This window comes from Chenopodium quinoa, unplaced genomic scaffold (genome assembly GCF_001683475.1).
Source record: "Chenopodium quinoa cultivar QQ74 unplaced genomic scaffold, ASM168347v1, whole genome shotgun sequence".
Classification (NCBI taxonomy): Eukaryota; Viridiplantae; Streptophyta; class Magnoliopsida; order Caryophyllales; family Amaranthaceae; genus Chenopodium; species Chenopodium quinoa.
Genome location: NW_018742393.1, coordinates 248,220 through 270,243, shown reverse-complemented (window position 1 = coordinate 270,243; position 22,024 = coordinate 248,220). Strand labels below are relative to the sequence as shown.

Below are 22,024 nucleotides of genomic sequence, written 5' to 3'. Positions count from 1 at the left end.
AGTTTTTAGCGTAATCTGCTTTGTTAGCGTGATCAGCCTATTATCTCCGTGTAATTCCCCCTTAATGAGGATTAAGGGAGGTATTTATAACCTTGGGAAACGTGCCAATCCTAGGTTTAGGTTAACCTAGGGCTGATTGGGCTTCCCTCGGAAGTTGGGCCTGGGTGGCCGGTTATCCCAGGTGTCATGGGAAGGACACGTGTCGTGTCGTAATTGGTCCAAGGTGGACGGATCATTGCTTGACATGTGGCAGACTCCTATTGGCCCATGTGACGGACACATGGCGGAACCTGATTGGTCCACTTGTCAGATGGTGATTGGTGGGAGCAAAATCCCCTAATCAGCAGTAGTAACAGGATTGCCACCTTGGGGATTAGGATAAACCCTGAACAGGGAGGGCACTCTGAATTCTTGAGCACCCTCACCCAAAATTATCCCCCAAATATCATCCTATTCGTCTGGAGAAGTACCCATGTAGTCAAGTGCATATATTTCAAAGACTGTTAGAGAAAAACCCATGTGCATAAACATTAAGGACTCCTAGAGAAGTGCCCATGTTTTTGGACTCTAGAGTCAAACACCTGTGTATGATGTATCTTTCCTCTTGGCTCTTGTAATACAGAGCTTTTTTTGTCAGAGCATTGATTTAGAATGCAAGTGCTGCAATGACATACCAAGAAAATATTGGTGAGTGCAACGTTGCAAGGGTTTGATATGTTTATTTTTGATGATAATGAAACGAGTATGGCCTAATTTCCCCACACCCTAGACCCGTCAAAGCCTAGACTTAAAAAGTAAGGAGAAAAAAGAACATTCTTCTCCCAAAAGATCCTAGCAAGGATAGCTAGATGAACTAACAGGATGAACCTATGTCAATTGACATCCAAAAAAATTGTTTGCATCACCTGTTCTCAGCCACTTGGACTGGGTCATTTAGGCTGTCCAGCCTGTATCGTCTGTACTGAAAGCTACCCCATTTTTGGCATTCTAGTCTTCTTGGTCCCGCTTCCAGGGATGAAAATGGAAAATGACAGCCTTAGTGCAGGGCATTAGACACTCAATATGATGGTACTTGCTCCTAAGAAACTTTCAAATCCCTTTCTAGCCTTTTTGGGCTGTAAGTAGGAAAAAGGTATATTTAGTTGGCTGACCACTTGTTGAACATATAGAACAAAAACACAGAACAATCTCAGGAAAAAGAATTTACTCTTTTCTTCTCTAAAACTCTACTCCGTAAAATTATGCACCAAAGAAAATTTATACAGTGGATTTTTATCATTTTGGTAAGGGAGAGTTGAGGAAAAGGTTAATACGACTACATGATTATAGATAATGAAGCATTCTTTTAGTGACACCCTTTAAATGAAATTGTACTATACTTCGTATATTCTTAGAGTTGGAGGGAGTATGAGCACTAGTGCACTACTGTGCAAACAGTCTCTTCTCGACCATGCTGTAATAATTTTCAGGTTTTCTTAACATCAGCCCCCTAATAAAGATTATGCCACATTTGTTGAGAGTAAGTTTTTTTCCAAATTTTACTAATTTAAACCTTTTGTCTTCTCATATTATCCTTTATACTGTATTATTTGAGGATTTTTGATAGACTACATTAGTGTATGGTGGTGGAGGCATAAATTTTACATAGTACGGTATGGTTATGATGTATAATATGATTCTCAATCAAATACTCCGTATGACTCACGAAGTACTCGTATTTTAGAAACAATGGGATGGGAGTAGTATATATAATTTCTATTTTAAAAAATGAAAAGTCAGGTGCCTAACAATCATATATCTGTATAACCTTTTATCTAAATAATACTTGTATATTTTTTTTAAAAATCAGGATAATATGATGTTTCTGAGAGTAGGTAGAAATTTATTAATAAAGCACAAAAGACAGAAGGTAACGTTCATAGAACTTTTAGACCATAATAGGGAAATTCCTGCTTCAGAAGAAGCCATATGCTTAACCTAATGAGTACAGAAATTAAAAAATGGTGAATAATGAAACAACTTAGCACTTTGTCCTAAAGTAATGTGTTTAATTTTTCTTGTAGTGGTGTTCTTGATAATAATGGGTGCATGTGAGTGTTGTAGGTCCAGATTATTTTACCTTTTTGCTGACCACAAAAAATTATTGAATATATGCAGTGCTACCTAAAGCTTGTAAAGTACTCACCCATGCTTCGTCCCACTCAGGATAATGTGGTAATTACCTTGGTTCTCCCACTATCTTTCTTCTTAGTGCACTTTCTTGCATTGTCCAAGACTATTCCTCTCTTCGGAATTAATTGTCACGTATTCTTGGTATTCGGCAAAAACATCTCCTATCTTAGTACATTAATAATTTACTACTCCGTAAGCCCGTAATGAGTTTTGTGATATCTTGGTGTTTTTAATTTAGAGAAGTTGGGAAATGTGACAAATTAACAACTATTGTCAAACCGATGTTCACATTGCAATAGTAAGTATTTATAAATTATGAGCATCATTATTCACAGCTCAAAATCATTCAAGACCAGGAATCAACAACATAATGCAGTCTTAATTACTGTTATGAATTGGAAAAAAAAAAATGACTTTATGATCCCAAGTACAAGTTATTACCTTAATTCATGAATGTTTATGAATAACATAAAGATCTGAAATCATGAAATTTAATTAATGTATGATTAGACTTGAAGCACCTCAACCAATTTGGTAATGGACTAATTATTACTCCTTATCTTGTGAAATATTAAACCACTCATTAACCTAATCTCACAGGATAAATTGATTTTTTTTTTTCACCCTATCAAAAAAAGATATGTGGTCCTACACTAATGTCCAATTTTCAAACATAACATACTATACTAGCCATAGGAGCATCAAAGCTCGTCAATCACGGGCTACCTTGACAACTTTTGTTACATTTTCCATACACTCTCAAAAGGTTAACTGACAGAGAATTTAGTTAGTAGTAGTAGTTCTACTGACTGTCATTTCTTCAAGAACAAGCATGATACTTCCTGCTTAATTTCACCAACTCTTTCAACATTATCCTTGTCCTTGAGCCATGTCTTTTCCAGCACCGGCCGCATCCCCGGAGATCGATGTTGGAGATCCGACATCACTCCCTGAACTACTACCTCCGTCGCCAGGAAATGATGAAGTTACCTCTCCTCCTGCACCATCTGTCACATTACCAATATCAGTACCTTCTCTACCACCAGTGGTAGCACCCCCACTACCAGCAGTAGTAGGAGGAACAACTCCTCCTGCACCTTCTCCCATTCTTTCACCTCCTCTTCCTACACGTACATTACCTCCGAAGTCTCAACCGCAGCCACAACAACCTGTTTCTTCACCGCCAAATACACCTACAAACATCCCACCACCAGTAAGAACATCCCCACCAAATGTTATTTCTCCTACACCTAGTAAACCAATTAATACAAACCCACCACAAAAAGAAACACCACCCAAAAAAGAAACTTCACCACCAAATATCATTTCTCCTCCACTTAGTAAACAACCTGACATTAAACCATTACCACCTACTAGTAATCCAACTGTTACTCCCTCACCTCCATCAACACCAACATCTTCCCAGCCACCCGTAATCCGGCCTGCAGCTCAACCAACCCCATCTAAACCAGGCCCATTAAGACACCAAGCCACTCCAACAACACCAAGACCACCATCACATCTTCCTACTTCTGCTGTCCTTCCTTCCTCACCTCCTGTTGCTCTACCAGTTCCACAGACGCCGGGTGGTGGAGCATGGATTCCCTTTTCATCAGAATCTCCTGCGCCGCTTCCTTTACTTCCTAGCCCGCCTGGAACATTAAGCTCCTCTGCAGCTCCCCTACATGATCATGGTAGTAACAATGGAGGCTTAGTATCATCATCATCAAGTGATCATCAGAACATTCAGGCTGCTGCTGTTGAACCAAAGGGGTCTAATAACGGCGCTAGTGGGTTTGTTGTGGGATTGGCTATTGGTGGGATTTTGCTTCTGCTTCTTGGAGTTGTCTTTGGCATTCTGTTTGTCTTTTGTAGGAGAAGAGAAAAAAAGAAGTTTGGTGATTATGGATCTGGAAGAAAACATGCAACTTCATTCACTGGGTATGAAGGTAAATCAGTTTGATTTTTCCTCTCCTCAGTAAATTGCTTAGCATTTAACATGCAAAATTCTTTGAAACAACGATGTCGAAACCTTAATCCTAGAAGGATGGGGTCAGCTGCATGATTCAAATTTGAGGCTTTAATTTCAGATATTGAATTTATCTTAGATTTATTTTTTGCTTAAGGATAATTGGATTAGGTATAAAATCTCAGTCATACATATTTGCTGATGTGCAATTCCTTTTGCATGCCCCCGGTTTACAATAATTTTATTGTACATCGAACATTTTGCGAAAAGTGACCCTTTTTTCTTACAAAAGTGACCCATATTTTTTACAAAGTGACTCATATATTTACAAAAGTGACCCTTTTTTTTCACAAAAGTGACCTTTTTTTTCTACAAAAGTGACCCTTTTTTCACAAAAATAACTTCTTTTTTCACAAAACTGATCATTATTTTACAAAAGTGACCTTTTTTTCACAAAAGTGACCTTTTTTTCTACAAAAGTGACCCTTTTTCACAAAAATAACTTCTTTTTTCACAAAAATGATCATTATTTTACAAAAGTGACCCTTTTTATCACAAAAGTGACCCTTTTTTTTCACAAAAGTGACCCTTTTTTTTACAAAAGTAATTAAGCTACAAATGCAAAACAGAGTATCAAAATCAAAATTCTTAAAAAAAAAAAAAGTATCAAAATCAAAATCGAAGAAACCCAGCAAAATTAGAACCTCCATTTTTACGAACAAACCCAACTCACCCACAAATATTGAACCACCGCCATTTTCAAACAAGCCCATTCAAACTTGTTCGAGCACCGCCCATTAGGCAGCCTCCAACACTGCGTGTCTGCGTGACTGTACTTCTGGAACTTGAGCGGCAACAATGGCGACACTTCCGACGGAGATAATCACAGAGATTCACTCACAATTACCTATTAAATCAGTTGTACACTTCAAATGCATCTATAAATTCTAGAATTCCTTAATCAAAACACCCAATTTCATCCAACTTCATCTCAATCAACCCTTAATTTCCAACTTTGATCGTCATCTCCTCTTCTGTTATCAATCTCTTTATTCTGCAGAATTCGACCATGACAAGATCTCTTTCTTAGAGGTCCAGCTCCCACTCTCAATTCAGGGAGTTCAGGTGTTTGGGTCTTGCAATGGCATCATTTGCATTGAAGAGAGAAATAAAAGCAAATTGAAGAGAGAGAAAGCTTTCAGCAATGGCCTTGATTAGAGCAAAGTTCATAAAAGAGAATGAGGAGAGAGAAGTAATTTTGGGGAAAAGTCACGTGTGAAATTATTTAGGGAATGAAATTCTTCCTCTTCTTTCTTGCCACACAATAAAATAGCGTAAACCCGCTTTTTTAAAATATTTGTGTTCAATGTGATGGTCCCCTTTTAAATGAGTTACAAAAGTTTCTATCTTAATAACATATTGCATCATCAAGTCTTGGAATTCCTCAAGTATATAATACTAATCTTGATTTGTACTCTAGTATGATTCAATATTTGAAGCATCTATGCTAACATTTTCTTTTTCTTAATTTGATTGATTGATTAGAAAAAGGTTCATTACCCCAGTACACAAAGCAGGATTCTAATAACACTCAAGGGCTCCAAAGTGTGATCAATGTAAGTACTCCTAAGGGGCCAATCATGGATACCGGTGGCAACTCTCCGGTGACTAGGGGACCTACTTCTGGGAGTGGGCACGCCCTATCAAGCGGGACTTTCACGTACGAAGAGTTACTGAGGGCCACCAATGGGTTTTCAGAGCAGAATTTGCTTGGACAAGGCGGTTTTGGGTATGTGTTCAAAGGGTTCCTTCCGAATGGGAAGGAGGTTGCAGTGAAACAATTGAAGATAGGAGGGCATCAAGGAGAAAGAGAGTTCAGAGCTGAAGTTGAAACAATTAGCCAAGTTCATCATAAGCATCTTGTTTCCTTGGTTGGGTATTGCATTTCTGGTTCTGAACGATTGCTTATTTATGAGTTTGTGCCCAACAATACATTGGAATTCCATTTACATGGTAAGTTGATCAATCAGTTTTTTCTTCTTCATTCGTTTAGCATGAAATTTCAAGTAGATCATTGTACATTTGAGCACATAATCTTGTCTGGTATAATTAAAATACAATAAAATTGCAGGAGAAGGGCAACCTGTTATGGATTGGCCTACTAGATTGAAGATTGCAATAGGCTCTGCGAAAGGATTAGCATATCTACATGAAGATTGTGAGTATTCCTTTGCCTAATAGATTCACAAGTAGCGCCTTTTAATTTCACTTACTTTTGTTAATGTGGAATATATACAATTTGTTGCAGGTAGTCCTTCTATCATTCATCGGGATATAAAAGTTGCAAATATCCTCCTTGACTTTAACTTCGAGGCAAAGGTGAGAATATGCCCTGTACTCCCACCATCTTTGGATAATATTTCAGAAATTCTATGTCTGTATGACAGTATGAATCCAAAAAATATTCATCCTATGCTTTCATGCTGAGCTTAAGGTCTTTTCTTCAGGTTTCTGACTTTGGATTGGCAAAAATTTTCTCAAGTAGTAATCCTTCTATTACCCACATGACAACTCGAGTTGTAGGAACTTTTGGGTAAGCATTCTTAACATGATCAAACATACATGTGCTGATATCCTAGAGCCTGAGTTGAGCTCAAGCAATAAACATTTGCTTTCTTTTCACCTTCTGAATGTCTAGCATTCGACTTTCAAGATAAAAGTTAATCATTTACCTTTTTCTTTTTCATAATTTGCTATCATGCATAATTGCAGATATTTAGCTCCTGAATATGCATCAAGTGGTAAAGTTACTGATAAATCAGACATTTATTCATATGGGGTTATGCTCCTTGAGCTTATCACTGGCCGTCCACCTATCAGCAATTTTGGAACTGCTGCGTGTGGAAGTTTGGTTAATTGGGTAATTTTCCTTCCAAATTCTACTATGTGCTTCCCTTATACTGCAAAGTCCTATGGTGGAAACTGAGAATTTTGTTTTTGATGCTACAAAATTTGATAAATAATATAGGCTCGGCCCCTATTGGCACAAGCTATTGGAGATGGGAAATTTGATACTCTAGCTGATCCAAAATTACAAGATGATTATGATGTCGATGAAATGTCTAGTATGGTGTCCTGTGCTGCTGCATGTGTTCGCCTTTCTGCTTGGCGTAGGCCAAGAATGAGCCAGGTAAATCTGATCCCCGTGACCCCATCAATTCATCACGGCTTTGAAGACATTCCTTATACTACGTATATAAGTGAACTTTTGAAAATGATGAACATTTTTATTGCAACTTTTGATAGAGCTCTCAAATTCGCAGTTCATTAGTTAACACATATTGGCATAACCAAACCTTTTCAAAACAGTTTCTCGAAATTTGATCATGAACTGTATATGAATGCAGGTGGTACGTTCCTTGGAGGGCAACCTTTCAGCATCTGAGCTTGATGATGGAATTAGACCAGGACAAAGCTCAATGCATTTTCCCTACGAAAGCTTAGATTTTGATGCACGAAACTACATGGAGGATATGAAAAGAATGGCCTTGACTAGCAATACAACCACTCCTAGTAGATATAGCGAGAACACTAGTGAATATGGTCTGCTCCCTTCTCCCTCAAGCACTGATACTAGACAACTCAATTACTCAAGAGGCTGATATCTTGGGATTATGTGCTAGCTACGTAAATATTGGAGAAGCGTAAGGAAAAGAGGATGGGAAGCTATAAGGATAAGAAAACCCGGACAATATCCAAATTCTGTGGGAATATCTCATTCAGATAATTAGAAATTGATAGAAATCTCCATTTTATTCTTTGTTTGTTCTGGGGAGAAAAGGTATGTTTTCTGTGAAGATTAGGATTAGTTGGATTTTCAAGTACATAGTCACATAAATGAGTTATTCCTAGGGATGCTACACGAACAAGTATTGTAGTGAAAGTGATTATAATTTGTAGATTAAGCATGAAGTTATGAGTTCTGGTTTGTTTTTACATTTTTGTTGCCAGAATTAGAGCAATTCTTGATAATTTCTTTTCCCCATTTTTTTTTTTTTTTTTCTAAATATCGGCCTCCTGACAATCTTCCGTAAGTACATAAATAACTTGACTGTGATTTCCCCCTTCTTGTGCTGGATGGTGCTGTTAAAACAGCTAAGCTTTGAAGTACAGCAAAGTTCTGTTGGATTAATTTAAGCATTACTAAGATCTAGTTTTTTGAAATTTTGTACACTGCTAATTAATTATACTGGTATATTCCATATGAACTGTCAACTGTCAAAAGGTTGACGTTTGAAGCTGTATTTTTCTGCAGCATTCCTTACTATTTTTTAGAACCAAGTTAAAGTTAGTATTGACAGCAACTAAGTGACTGACATTTCAATAGCACTTCATTGTACTGGTAAAACAGAACCATGTGATCACAAATTGTTTTAGAATCGACAGCATTATATGTTTGGTGATTGCAAATATTGAAACACTTCCATAGAGACTGAGCGAGAAGTCGAGGAAGCTTGTGAACTTGTCCCGACTCATAGGCATCTTACAAATGTATGTGTATTCTATCTGGCGTTCCTGGGGATTATGCCAAGTATTGAGCAGATAGTCTCCTGTTGTATCTTTCGGTGTAGGACTCATAGAAGGCGATGATGATGATGAGATTCAATCTCAAATCATTAACACCCATATAGTGACCAACTTTCATCAAAATTGCTCAATGTTTCTTACGACTTTGCACTATTATGTTTTGGAAAAAGTCAAACATAACTCCATCTTCAACATCAATTTTTTTTAGTAATTGGTTCATTCTGTTATTTAAATGACACTCATGAACATAAAGTGTACATGCTATGCATGTATGCATCAGATCAAAAAGCATCACTAATTTTATTGGCGTAGAGAGAGCCACAAAAGACAATGATGTAGACGAGATTTGATTTCAAATTTGCATATCACCCTCAAAACTTTAACCAGCTAGAATAGCTGACATCCATACCAAAATCAAATTGTATTAACCAATTTAATCGTGTATAATTGACTATAGTCATCGAGACACATTTTCAAAAATGAAATTCAAATCAAATACTAGTCTTGGACAACCACACAAAAGAATACTCCCTAATAGGAAGTTTATTAACCTTTCCATTTCATACATTAAATATAATCTCCTATAATTTGAACAATAATCTCGCTCCACACACCCCACCTCTTTCTCTTTCTCTCTCTTCTTTGCAAGGCAAGCAAAACTCACACAGTATATTACAAGATTCAAAAACAAATCAAAAGTTCAAATTTTTGGCAAATTTTGAAACTTTTCATCTCAATTTTCACTAATCATGGCGTCTCGCCGCCGAATGCTTTTGAAGGTCATCATTCTTGGTGATAGTGGGTGATTCCCTTCTTTCTTTTTTTTTGTCATCAATTTCATTAAGATGAAAAACAATTGAACAATTTTTCCCTAATTTGATCGTAATGATTACAATTTTATCCATTATTGTTGTGATCTTTGATTTTTTTTTGTTGGGTAATTTTTGTTTGATTTGATTTGCAGTGTTGGAAAAACTTCGTTGATGAATCAGTATCCTTTTCATCATTTTTGTTTTGATTTGATTGATTGAAACAATTTTTTTTTCTGGGGATAATGTTTATATTGTATGATATGGTTTAGCCTTAATGTATGTGATCAGATTTGTGAATCATAAGTTTAGTAATCAGTACAAAGCCACAATTGGGGCGGATTTCTTGACAAAAGAAGTTCAGATTGATGATAGGCTTTTCACATTGCAGGTGAATTATCTGCTGCTTTTATTATTCTTGAATTTTTCGTTATTTAAATGTGTCCTCTTGTGCATGATTTAGTGATAGACCATTCGAATTACTGGTGTTGTGATGTTCATAATCAATGGAAATTTTCTTTTATTGATACTGAAACATTGTCTAGAACATCTGTTTTTGAATGATATTACTCAAGTAAAAGTATTATATGTTCATAATATCACTTATATGTAGTTTGTTTGTTGTTGGGAGAGTTATTGTCGCTTGTTTATCTGATTGTTGGGAGAAATTAGATAAGCAAAGAGGCTTAGTATCAATAGTTGTTATTTATACTAAAATTTTAGTTCAATGCTGAAATTCATATGTACATTCTAAGGTTTGATTAAGAGATACAAAGTTCAGTAAGTTAATTGAGGTATTTCTTGAATATATGACTTGGAAATTGACCAGACAGCCTAGATACTGTTCTCTTATAGTCTGGAAGTCTTTGCAAGCATATGTTAGTAATGCTTTATTCTTTGGAGCAGTTATACATGTAGGAAATAATTGGATTGAAGTGTGATTCATAACATACTCAGCAAAAAAGAAAAGGGTTCGGCTAACATAAGCTTGCAGTGCACCTTTTGTATAAGCCTTTTTGTGGATTCGGACTAAGTTAAGTGGAGATCACTAAAGCTTGCTGTATGTTGGTACCTAATAATAATTCAAACCTGGAAAATTTGATGGAGCAAAACAAACCTGACCCGACTGAAATTTTCCTGGTTTTATCTGTAGTAAGATTACTGATGATGACTAACCTTGAAAAAGAGAGACATTATGGTTACTAGGGATATTATTGTATTGCTCTAGAGTCTAGTAATATCTTGAAGAAATAAATTCTTGATGCAAACTGTTTAGCACATCACCACTGAAACATCAATGCCCTGTAGCACTCTGCTCTCTAGAGAATAACCACCACCACTTGGTACAGATCCAGGATTTCGGGTCATCCAGCCATGGGTCAAGGTCTGGGGAGGTTTAAATGTACATACTTTTACTGACTTGCTAGAGAAAATATTGCTAAAACATTTACAATTTATTTGAAAAAATATCTCACGGAATGTGGGTGTTTGGATTGCCTTTTTGCTCTAATATATAGATGCTTTATGACAAGAATTAGTTCACTTGAAATATTGATTGATTGTTGAAAGTGTGTATGGCACACGCACATCCAAGCTATATACGTAGGGGGCGTAGGAATGTAGGATGACATATGTTATAGGGAGATATAGATGTTTGAATACCTTTTGTACACTCAATGTCTGCTTAGGTCATCGGTTACAAAATGGTGTGCTCTGGACTGGTCTTGCTATTCATCAGACAATGTCTTTTGTGATCTTGCCCACATGTCTTCTTCTTTTTCTTTTTTTTTTTTTTTTTTCTTTTTTGGGGTAGTTCTGTATTGTCCTGCCTGCAGTATTCTTGTGATTTGTTTCATCACATCTTTTTGCCCCCTTTCATGTATGCTATATGTGGATTCAATGTGGGTGTGGTTATAAAAAAATAAATAAATAAATAAATAAATAATTAAAAAAATAACGTTAGATTAATGATAATCTGAAGTTCCTCCTTTTTTCTGGCAACAAATTATGATTTTGTATATAAATGAATGTTATATAATATTAATCACCGAAGAAAGAGTATCTCCATTTTTATTTCCTCTAACGTGACCTCTTTTTCTTATATTAGATGAATGTTGCATCCTCGTGATCCATTAGATATGTTGCTTGTTGCAGTCTCCATTTTGCTACAACTTGCTCTACCTCACTCCTCTTTAATTTTGTGATCATATCATTGGTATGGGAATGCAACCCCCTCCCCCTCAAATAAAAATGTGTGCATCTTTGTGACGGGGAGTAGGGAGGCAGAGGCATCTATATCGTTGAATTCATAATATAAATTTAGTGCAGGATGTTATGGGTGGTTGAGTTAGATTGTATTGGTTTTCAGGTTTACTTTCACACTATCTTCTGCAGAAAGATTAATTTATTAGTTTTTGGCAGGATCATATGGGGAAGTTGTGGTACTAGAATTGCAAATTCGTTTTGTTGTCTGTTCTCTTTGCCAACCTTATTTATTAGATGGGAATTGTGAAAATTGGTGTATATCACTTGTTTAGTCATTTTATGGGCAGCAGTTTTAAGCTTTAAGTATTAGGCTCTACTATGCAGCTTATCTGCAAGATAATCTTTCAATTTCATCTGACCCTGTAGTCCGGATTTTCTTTTATGCTCCTCATTTTCCAGTTTGGAATTTTTCTTTGTTCGCATTTTAATGATTTTTCCATACTGAAAAGGTGTGTCATTTTTTCAGATATGGGATACAGCTGGACAGGAGAGGTTCCAAAGTCTTGGTGTTGCCTTCTACCGTGGTGCAGACTGTTGTGTGCTTGTGTATGATGTTAATGTCACAAAATCATTTGATGACCTTAACCGATGGAGGGAAGACTTTTTGTTACAGGTAATTGTTGATGAGCTCTTTTTTTTTTTTTTGGCCATTTTATTGTTCTTGTCATAACTTCTCTTTTGTTACTAATTGCAGGCTAGTCCACATGACCCTGACAACTTCCCGTTTGTTGTGTTAGGCAACAAAATAGATGTGGATGGTGGAAACAGCCGAGTGGTAAGATCATTTTGTCTATCTGTGGTGTCTTTGGTTTGAGATGATCAATAGTTCAATACACATTAATCTTAGGGCATATTGTGTTTTCACATATTGGGCATTTTTTCTGTACTGCTCCATTGCTTCAGTGCCAGTGGTAATACAAGTTAATATGATTGTCTCTAGGTGTCTTCTAAGAAAGCAAAGGCTTGGTGTGCCTCCAAAGGAAATATTCCCTACTTCGAAACTTCTGCAAAGGATGGTACCAACGTTGAAGCTGCTTTTCAGTGCATAGCAAAGAATGCCATTAAAAATGAGCCTGAAGAGGATACGTGAGTTTAATTATCATATACTCTATACTCTCCAACTTCATTGGTTTCAATTGTCTATTCTATCACTTTGCCCTTCAAGTTGTCTTTGTTCTCTTACTAAATTACAATGCTATGCATGGTATAGAATATTCTTACTTTAATTAATGAGCACTTAAAAACCTATTGTGCCTGTATTTTAATTTTTTTCCCCTTTTGCTTTCGACGAATACCCGGCGGAGCCATTTCGTTTTTTTCAATTAATGAATATTTTTTATTTTGATTTCAAGATGAAAGAACTCACTTTCTACCAAAATAGAAAATATTTCCAAAAATTGAACAATTAACCATAGCACAAAAAAAGAATTTAAGACTTGAATGTGATAATAAAAATGGATGGCAATCATACTCTGTAAAATACTTAACTTGCTTATGTCTTTTCTAATTAGATATCTTCCGGACACCATCGACATGTCTGGCGGCCAGCAACAGAGGTCATCAGGATGTGATTGCTAGGCTGGTTTTTTGTTGATATTGGCTGGCTCAGGACTTTCACTCATCACCAACTACTAAACTTTGAATCAATTGCAGTTTGTGTACATTACTCAAATAGAGAGTTAAAGTGTTATTCATTGTGTCATAATTCAATATTTTCCTTATTGCTCCCTATTTTCAATGTTTTCCTTGTTACTCAAATAGAGAGTTAAAGTATATTGAATGAGCTTCGTTGTTGCTGTCAGTGAACCTACAGTGCAGTTGTGTATCTTGTGCATTCTGATTTCTGGTCCAAACACTATCTATTTGACATGAGTGTAATGATCAATACGAGTAACTACACTGTATCACTTTCTTTTAGAACCAAAAATCTTTGGATTTGTTCTTTTAAAGAAAAGCAGGGACCGATAACACAGAAAATGGCATATTATTTAACTAGGAAACTCATCTTCAGTGAGCTATGGAATATTATTTTCCTCTTTGATTTGTGTTATATAATGATGGTGCGAGTGTGTGACTATTCTAAATACATAAACGAAAGATATTGAGCTGTAGACAAAGTTGTTGAATATATCTTCACTGAAGTTGTGATTGGTAAATCAAGTTCTTTTTTTTTTTTTTTTTTGAAATAAATAGGGAAAAGCTTGAGGAGATATGCAAAAGAGAAATCATTACCAAATAAACAATGTTTGACTTAGTACGAAAGAACAAAGAGTATGGTTATATTGCACAGCAAGGAACATATAAATGTTCTAGTCCCTTCAAGTTTTATATAATTTGATGGTAACATAATCAGATAACATAATTAAGATGAGCTTTACTAACATGTAATGATGTCCAAAAACCAATATTACTCGTACGTTCCATTAGTAGGAGATGAGGGAGGAGATATGTAGCGTAGAAACCTGGTAGGCAATGTAATAAAGGGACTTGCATACGTATGGAACTGCTCTATTGATGGAAGTTGTATAAGAAAATTGAATGGCCAGATCGCGGACAACCTAATGAGCAATCCCAAGGACATGAATTCATGCTATCCACTTGAGATTGTTGGCTCATTACCGCTAGATGAGTCACACTAGTGCACTACCGTGTGACTTGGTACCGTTATGGAATATGGACAAGTACATATGGTCTCTCAGCTTGGGAGAGGCTCAACTTTATTGGAGTGCTATGAGCCCCAAATATTCTAGTTGGGAAGCCTCCTTTGGATAAACAAGCAATGACTTCATTCTTCATTGCCAACCTAGAATGAGAACTAAGCATATTTAACACGCCCCCCTTCCCTACAATGTCCGAATTGGAGACAGCAATCTTCGTCCAATTTCTCCTACCATACACTACCTTGGTAACGTAATTGAGCCAAGGAATCTTGTAACTCTTTAGCTTCAGATGTACCAACAAAGGTTTTCTTATTTTTAAGATCGATTCTTATAATCTCCTTGAATTCTGAAATCTTCCCTATTTCAGATTTATACTGTCCTGATTCTAAAGCCGGGATATAGGAAGGGTGTGACTGTGTGAGCAGATTTCTCATATTCAACAACAGCAATCCCCTATCGAACAAATACTTGCACATCTCAAGGCCTAAATTTATTGTTCAACCATCTTCCAGCTAATGTACGTCAACAAGTGAGCAAAATGACAACATATTTCATACAGCACTATTCCATCTAAGCCGGGTACAAGTGCTAGCAAGCACAATATCCATTCTTTCCCCCCAGAAGAGAACAAGAACTGAACCCTTGGGCTGTATTGAACACTACAACAAAAGAGTTTTGTTGTCCTCTGATATACATGACCAGGAGAATTTTAAACTTTTAATAATCAGAGGTTGATAAAATCATTTGACATTTTCATATTTCCACTTCAAAACATTAAAAGGCACATGCTTCACCACATCGGCTACATGTTCAGCACTTTTTGCTCTTTCAAGAATTCAATTTTACAATTAGAAGAATTCCATGCCAGCAAGCAAGGAAAGCTTAAACATATCACCAGAATATGAACCTAAAATGTTTTTACTGGGAAAAAAATCGAGCATAATTTTGGTTTCTTTTGTATAAAGACCAATGCAATGATTGGATTTGAATGGATGACTTCAACATTACTGTTACCAAAAAACCCACCTATGGGCATTGCATGATTCTTGAAAAAACTCTTCAATCTATGCTTCAGCATGTAACTTCAGGATCAAAGAAGTAACGTAACAACCTCAATCATCCACCTTTGTCCTTTTGCCCCTCAAGATGAAGAAATTGTTTAAACCAGTGTTTCCATGCTGCGTCTTCTTGTTGTTCGATCCAGGACAGAAAACAGCTATCTATTAAGCAGAAGACGTTGACATAAAGAAGTTGGTACCTCACAGGTACATATCGGAAGTTAGCAACCTGAAGGATTGGCCATATACCACCTTCCAGGGCCAAGGCTGGGATAAAATCCCTCTTCACATCTTCTTTGATTTGAGGGACGCTCTTTCCATTAGAAAAACCCATGTATGTAAAGAAAACTAGTAAATCCACAGGCCCAAAGATTATCCCATCAAGTGCAACTTTAGAGGCAACAAAACGAAAGGAATTTTGTTGCATTCTCATTCGCACTTTCAGGAACCGGTCTAGACCTTCATACCTACAAGACAGACAGAGACAATAATTTACAGCTATATTAATTCAGTAAATAAAAAGAGCTAACTCTTCTAACAACAAATTGCAGAGTTTACTGAACAAATTTGCAGAGAAAGAGCAAAAAGCTATGCCAAAATAAAGTGGGAAGATAAGATCACTACATCCTAAAATTTTTTACTTAAAAAAAAAAAGTGATTTTGGTTATAATCTTGAGTGAAGCATTTTATAGAAAGTAATAGAGGACAACTGTGATATCCTACAAAAGCCCTATTTTAGAGATAAAAAAAAAAATTCAAGTAAAAGTAGCAACTGTGCTTGAACAAATAGGCCAACTATAAAACAGAAACTTCGTAGTTAAAAATGCAAGTCCTAAAACCATCATTTTTTACTCATTTCATCGTGCCTATTCTTTCCCTTCTGTTAAAATGCGCACCGAGAAGTATGTATTCATTAAGTATTTAATCATATACATCCCCATCATTCCATGCACAAATATCCAGCACCACCACACCCAAAGGGTCAGCCTATAGGGATGAACCACAAAATTAAGATAACAGCAACTTAGACCCATTTTCTCATCTCTATGATCAACATAGCATCAGAGCTTGTCAATCTTACTCATGAGAGAAAAAATCAAGTTGAAGGCAAACAAAGCTACCAGGGTAAATATATGAAACATAATGCTATTTCAGTAATGTATTTGTTGCAGCAAAACTAAACCAAAAACTTCATGAACCAATACAGAGCACTTACAGCACTTTAATGTTGTAAAAGGATTCCTACCGGTTATCCTTAATTTGCTATCCTATGTTTTAATGCCATACAGATTTCATAACTAGTAACCATGTTAAGATTGGATCAAATTTTCTTCACAGCCAGAGGAAAAACATGACATTTTGTTTAAGATTAACAAAACATCAGATCTATTACCCTACGACAAATAAACAAAGCAACTTTACAGCAAAACTTATTAGCACTTAAACCTCAGAATAATAAAAAGCCCACCAATAACCCACCCTATTGATGGTGCTTGTTCAACTTGGGTCTAAGTATATATATATAATTATATTGATAATGTACTCAAAATCTTGTTGAATTCAAGATGAATACGAGTAGAAATCATGTTGTTTTCAAGTAAACATACTTATTTAGGAACTCACTATCTACATTAACAACAGAAAAGAGACAGCAATGTTTGATCAATAGGCATCTCATACACAAGTTATCAAGAAGGATAAAAATATAAAATTTTGCACACTTGTTTTAATGTACTGTAACACAACCTCAATATTGTTCATAGATGTGGGTAGTGAACCAGTGATGAAGAAAAGACTAACCAGAAATGACCCACTGGTCCAATAAAACCAAAGCCAAACAAACTTGTTGCAGCAACCCTTTTCCAGTTGATCTTCAATTTCTTGTCCTTTTCCTATTGAATGCAAAGAAGTAACAATTTATTAGCACCATAATAGTTAAGAAGAAAATATGATGTCCTTCTCCTGTTCGAAACCTTTAAGTTTTGCAATATGTTGTGTAGTAAAGGAATTAACACAATGCACCATATTGATGGCACAAGCAGCTCAAAGCTTTGTCCTAGCTCACAAATAGCAAGATAGAGTTGTATACAAAACAAAAACAAACATTGCTATCTCACAACTTCGACAGGCTCAAAACACCTTGCCTTTAAGGCTTTAAGCTAATTAGCAATTAAACATAAACCAAACACAACCTTGATCAAATAGGTTTAGAACTGATTATAATGTAGCAGCATCAATCACTAGAAACATTTTCAGATGGAAAACAATGTAAGAGACAGCAGCTCATATAATCATAGTCATCAAAAGGCTAAGCAGACTAACTAATCAACACCAGCATAAACAATGAACACAGCTCACACGAGCACCCATAACAGATAATTGACACTTGACAATGGGCCAACTCAATTGATTACATAATAACATTAAACTATAAATTGGATCTCCACCCCTAAAATCTGCAACCAAAATTGCAACACACATTGCAATGAGAAAGAGAACTAGCGAGGCAATCCTAAAGATTATGCACATTAGCTAACAACAATCAACAAACACTGTTACACTGAGCATGCAAAATACAAGTCTCATTCATTACTTTTAACCTTTGTTTTTATTCAAATTTAGCTGCTTTGGAATGAAGAAAATAGATTAATTTCCCAAATGGGAACTTCGCCATATAATTAAAGATTTAAAGATTACCCAATTGCAAACAAACTACGAACCTAAGAAATTAAGAATTTAGCACCAGAGATTCTTCATAAGACCAAATTGAAATCATTTCCTAAAAATTACCCAATATTTAAACAAACCAAAAACCCTAAATCAAAAATACAAAAGAAAAATGCACTAAAGATTCTTCAAAAGCCCAAACAAGAATCTTTCCCGAACAATTGAAATGCCCCAGAAAACGATCATAAACAATAATCAGATAAATTCATTTCGCCAACAACCCAAATTAAAATAAAAAGATCCAAAAAAATTCAAAGATTAAAAGATTCTTACAGAAATTTGGAGGGGTTTTTTGGCCATGGAAAAGGTAATGGTTTGAGCAGCAATATCCCCAACTCCCCAAAGTAAGCCAGAACTTATCATTTGAGTCTTTACTGGGTGTACTGTCAAGCAATTCTGATACCATCTCCACAATCTCAACATTTTCTAAAAACTGCAATTGATTGAAAAGAGAGAGAAATTGAGAGAAAGAGGGATGAATTTAGATGGGTTTCAATGTTTTTGGGTGATTGATTGATTAAGCCCCAAAAAATTGTTGAAAATCAGGGCATATTGTGCATGTCATAGAAATTGTTACAGTTTTAGATATTTCAGGGGTTTTTTTGAGGGCTTTTATTTCTCTCTTTTGGCTGAAAGTGTAAAACACTTAAACGTCTTTTGGTTCACACCTCACACACTCCACAAGTCCACATACATGATAAATCATCAACATAGAAGGCGCGAGTAATGGGCATGAACCATGAGGGGCATACTGCATAGACGCATACGGTATCGAATTTAGGAAACGGTCTTTGTTTTGCAATCTACTTATTTATTACAGATTATACAACTTATGTCCCGTACAAAATATAATCAGTTGTACACAAAAGTAAAATGTATTTTAGGATAATTAACACACTCAAATAAATAAATAACCTTATTCAAGTAGTTTTAAGCAAGTTAATTTAATTTGGCTCAACTGATGACCAAATTTAATTAGTGGTGTGACTATTACAAAATTATGTTGCACAAATCAAATGGTAGTCTACCTCTCCTTAGAAGTTAGAACCAATTCCACATACAAACTATCTATAGGTTAACAATTTAATTTTAGTGTTTTGTTTTATTTTTATTTTTTAGGAAAATTATAAATGCAACCGTTACGGTTGGTTGCATATAAGAAATTTTGAGAATGACTAAGCATTATTCACACCAATCTAAACATGTTTTTGTCTTTCCTAATTCATACCATTTTAGGAAATATATTTAATACTCATATGCAACCCTTAGAGCTACATATAAGGTTACCCTTTTATTTACACTCTTATAATTGTTAAATACGGGTCTGGGCCGCACACGCAAACCAAAAGAGAGAGTCCACTTCACAAGTCCAAATGAGGTTCCATCCCAAAACCATATGGTAATAGGAGTAGTCCCTTAGCCTTATAAAGTGATTAACTCTATTCTCTTCAACCAATGTGATACACTTACATGTGGTGATACTTGAGAGGTATATTCTTCAACATAATCATCTATGTTAATTGTTTTCAAAAAAAAATTAACCAAAAAAAAAATAAAAAAATCATCTATGTTAATTTAAGAGTATGATGTTTTCTTACCCATTTGCTCCCTTACCTTCATCTATGTTAATTTAAGTCGTGGAACGAAGTATTTAACGGATATGAGAGAAGTGTTACATTAATAGAATGAGAAGAGTAACGTTTCAGTCGTTACCGTAATGAAATTACATATAACAAATATTCTGTTTAGTCATAACCAAACAAGTTACTAGTAAATTTGTGTTCTTTTTATACCAAAAGGAAAAAAACTTGTAAATATTTCAAAAAATCATTATACAAAAGTCAAAAACTTAACACATCAATTTCAAGGTATATATACTAGACCTGTCAAAAGCTGATCCAATCCGAAATACCGACCCGAACCCGATTAACCGACCTGTCTAAACCCGATATGACCCGACCCCGATATGACCCGACCTAAGACCAACCCTAGACCCAAGTTAACCCGAGTATCTGAGACCCGAACCCGAACATGAACCGACCTGGAAATGACCCGACCCGAATATAACCCGTAAAATATTGACTTGAACCGAACCCGACCTGAAACCGAAATTGACCCAAACCCGTTTTAACCCGTCAAAACCCGAATTTAACCCGACCTGAATTCAACCCGACTTATTCCTAACCCGACCTATTACTAACCCTACCTGAATTTAACCCGACCTATTACTAACCCGACCCGAAATTCAACCCGAACTGTCACTAACCCGACCCAAAATCAACCCGACTTGTTATTGACCCGAAATCAACTAGCAATCTAGGATTACGTCATATTTTTTTTTTTTCCCTAATTCTATGAGTTATTTTCCTATTTAAGCTTATTCAAATATTTTCAATAAAATTCTCTATTATCATATGTATTACAATTTATATGTCTCAAAAAAACCTATAAAAATTTATGAATACCACTACTTTTTGGATGTATGTGCATTCTTTATTTAAATTTAGTAATTACAATTTACGAAAACTACTACTTTTTAGGTGCAAGTTCATTCTATATTTCAATTAAGCAATTGTGGTTTACGAATACTACTACTTTGTAGGTGCATGTGCATTAATGTAGTCAATTACGGTTTACAAATATTATTTGACCTTAGGCTTGTTTGTTTTATCTTATATTTTATAAATATATATATATATATATATATATTTATATATATTCAAATAAAAAAAAGTTAAAAAATAATAATTTCGGATAATGATTGAATTGAACGTGATAATGATTGAATGCGAGCATGAGTATATGACAATGACCCGATGATAATCTGACCCAAATAATTACCTGTACCCGATCATGACTTGACTTGTCTGGACTCGAGAAAGTGGTGACCTGAACTAAGGTTGTTAAAAGGCTTTTATTGGTCTTTTATTTTTCTAATTTTATTATTCATTTGCCTATTAAATCTTATTTAAATGTTTTGAATAATGCCATTTAAATGTTTTAAAAAAATGCCATTAAAAAAAAACATGAACTCAGATATGAACTTATAAAAAATAAATAAGTTTAGATAATTTCAAATAAAATAAGTTTAGAAAAATAAATTATTGTATTTTAACTTATCTAACTAAACCTATTTTATCCGAATTTATATGAACTTATTGTATTTTATCTAAACATGTCATCTCGAATATGAACTTATCTGAAATTGTTATCCCTAAAATGAGTGGAATCAATGTGTTTAGATTATAATAGGGTTTGAACTTATCTTCTAAAAATCTAAACTAAACCTATCTTATTGGAATTAATATGAACTTATTATGTAGATCTTATCTAAACTTATTAGAACTTATTACCTTGAATTTAAACTTATCTGAAATTATTTCTCTTACAATAAATGAAGTAATTGATAATGATTAAACGTGAATGTCATTACATGAACTGTTAACAAACCGACCCAAAAAATGTACCTGAACCTGATATGACACGACCTGAAATCAACCCGATACCCAGATTAACTCAATATTTGAGACTCGAACCCGAACATGACCTGACTTGGAAATGATCCGACTTGATTATAACCTGCAATTTTTTGACTTGAATCAAACCCGACTTGAACCCGAACATGACCCGCTTGTAAATGACCTGACCTAATTGTAACCCACAAATAATTGACTTGAACCGAACCCGACTTGAACCCGAGAATGACTCGACTTGGAAATGACCCGACCTGATTATAACCCGCAAATTATTGACTTGAACCGACCCGACTCAAACCCG

General features: G+C 35.3%; 3 protein-coding genes across 4 annotated transcripts; 2 read left to right on the top strand and 1 right to left on the bottom strand.

Annotated features, from left to right (window-relative positions):
- Window positions 1–316: 316 nt before the first annotated feature.
- LOC110702199 (proline-rich receptor-like protein kinase PERK15) lies at window positions 317–8,182 on the top strand. Its single transcript, XM_021879891.1, has 8 exons — window positions 317–4,121; window positions 5,687–6,154; window positions 6,273–6,359; window positions 6,450–6,520; window positions 6,649–6,734; window positions 6,914–7,061; window positions 7,170–7,331; window positions 7,549–8,182. The coding sequence occupies exons 1-8, from the start codon at window positions 3,062–3,064 to the stop codon at window positions 7,801–7,803; spliced, it is 2,337 nt and encodes a 778-aa protein (XP_021735583.1). The 5' UTR covers window positions 317–3,061; the 3' UTR covers window positions 7,804–8,182.
- Window positions 8,183–9,286: 1,104 nt separating this feature from the next.
- On the top strand, window positions 9,287–13,669 carry LOC110702188 (ras-related protein RABG3d). Of its 2 annotated transcripts, none has more exons than XM_021879879.1 (7): window positions 9,287–9,526; window positions 9,693–9,719; window positions 9,829–9,928; window positions 12,269–12,415; window positions 12,497–12,577; window positions 12,743–12,888; window positions 13,314–13,669. In XM_021879879.1, exons 2-7 carry the CDS (start codon window positions 9,712–9,714, stop codon window positions 13,378–13,380), a joined length of 549 nt encoding a protein of 182 aa, XP_021735571.1. In that variant the 5' UTR covers window positions 9,287–9,526; window positions 9,693–9,711; the 3' UTR covers window positions 13,381–13,669. The 2 variants fall into 2 exon arrangements, with proteins under 2 accessions (XP_021735571.1, XP_021735564.1); XM_021879872.1 differs by having other exon boundaries at window positions 9,288–9,530.
- Window positions 13,670–15,169: 1,500 nt separating this feature from the next.
- On the bottom strand, window positions 15,170–18,921 carry LOC110702178 (protein SYM1-like). Its single transcript, XM_021879860.1, has 3 exons — window positions 18,521–18,921; window positions 17,321–17,412; window positions 15,170–15,987 (listed from the first exon to the last, which is right to left on the bottom strand). The coding sequence occupies exons 1-3, from the start codon at window positions 18,668–18,670 to the stop codon at window positions 15,579–15,581; spliced, it is 651 nt and encodes a 216-aa protein (XP_021735552.1). The 5' UTR covers window positions 18,671–18,921; the 3' UTR covers window positions 15,170–15,578.
- Window positions 18,922–22,024: the final 3,103 nt, after the last annotated feature.

Bases quoted from the DNA above. Each gene is read 5' to 3' on its own strand.
- LOC110702199 (XM_021879891.1), top strand. From the start codon at position 3,062: ATGTCTTTTCCAGCACCGGCCGCATCCCCGGAGATCGATGTTGGAGAT. The intron at 4,122-5,686 runs GTAAATCAGTTT...TTGATTGATTAG, and splicing joins TTCATTCACTGGGTATGAAG to AAAAAGGTTCATTACCCCAG. The intron at 7,062-7,169 runs GTAATTTTCCTT...TAAATAATATAG, and splicing joins GTGGAAGTTTGGTTAATTGG to GCTCGGCCCCTATTGGCACA.
- LOC110702178 (XM_021879860.1), bottom strand. From the start codon at position 18,670: ATGTTGAGATTGTGGAGATGGTATCAGAATTGCTTGACAGTACACCCA. The intron at 17,413-18,520 runs GTAAGAATCTTT...TGCATTCAATAG, and splicing joins AAAAACCCCTCCAAATTTCT to GAAAAGGACAAGAAATTGAA. The intron at 15,988-17,320 runs GTTAGTCTTTTC...TCTGTCTTGTAG, and splicing joins GGACCAGTGGGTCATTTCTG to GTATGAAGGTCTAGACCGGT.
- LOC110702188 (XM_021879872.1), top strand. From the start codon at position 9,478: ATGGCGTCTCGCCGCCGAATGCTTTTGAAGGTCATCATTCTTGGTGAT. The intron at 9,531-9,692 runs GTGATTCCCTTC...TTTGATTTGCAG, and splicing joins ATCATTCTTGGTGATAGTGG to TGTTGGAAAAACTTCGTTGA. The intron at 12,889-13,313 runs GTGAGTTTAATT...TTTTCTAATTAG, and splicing joins AATGAGCCTGAAGAGGATAC to ATATCTTCCGGACACCATCG.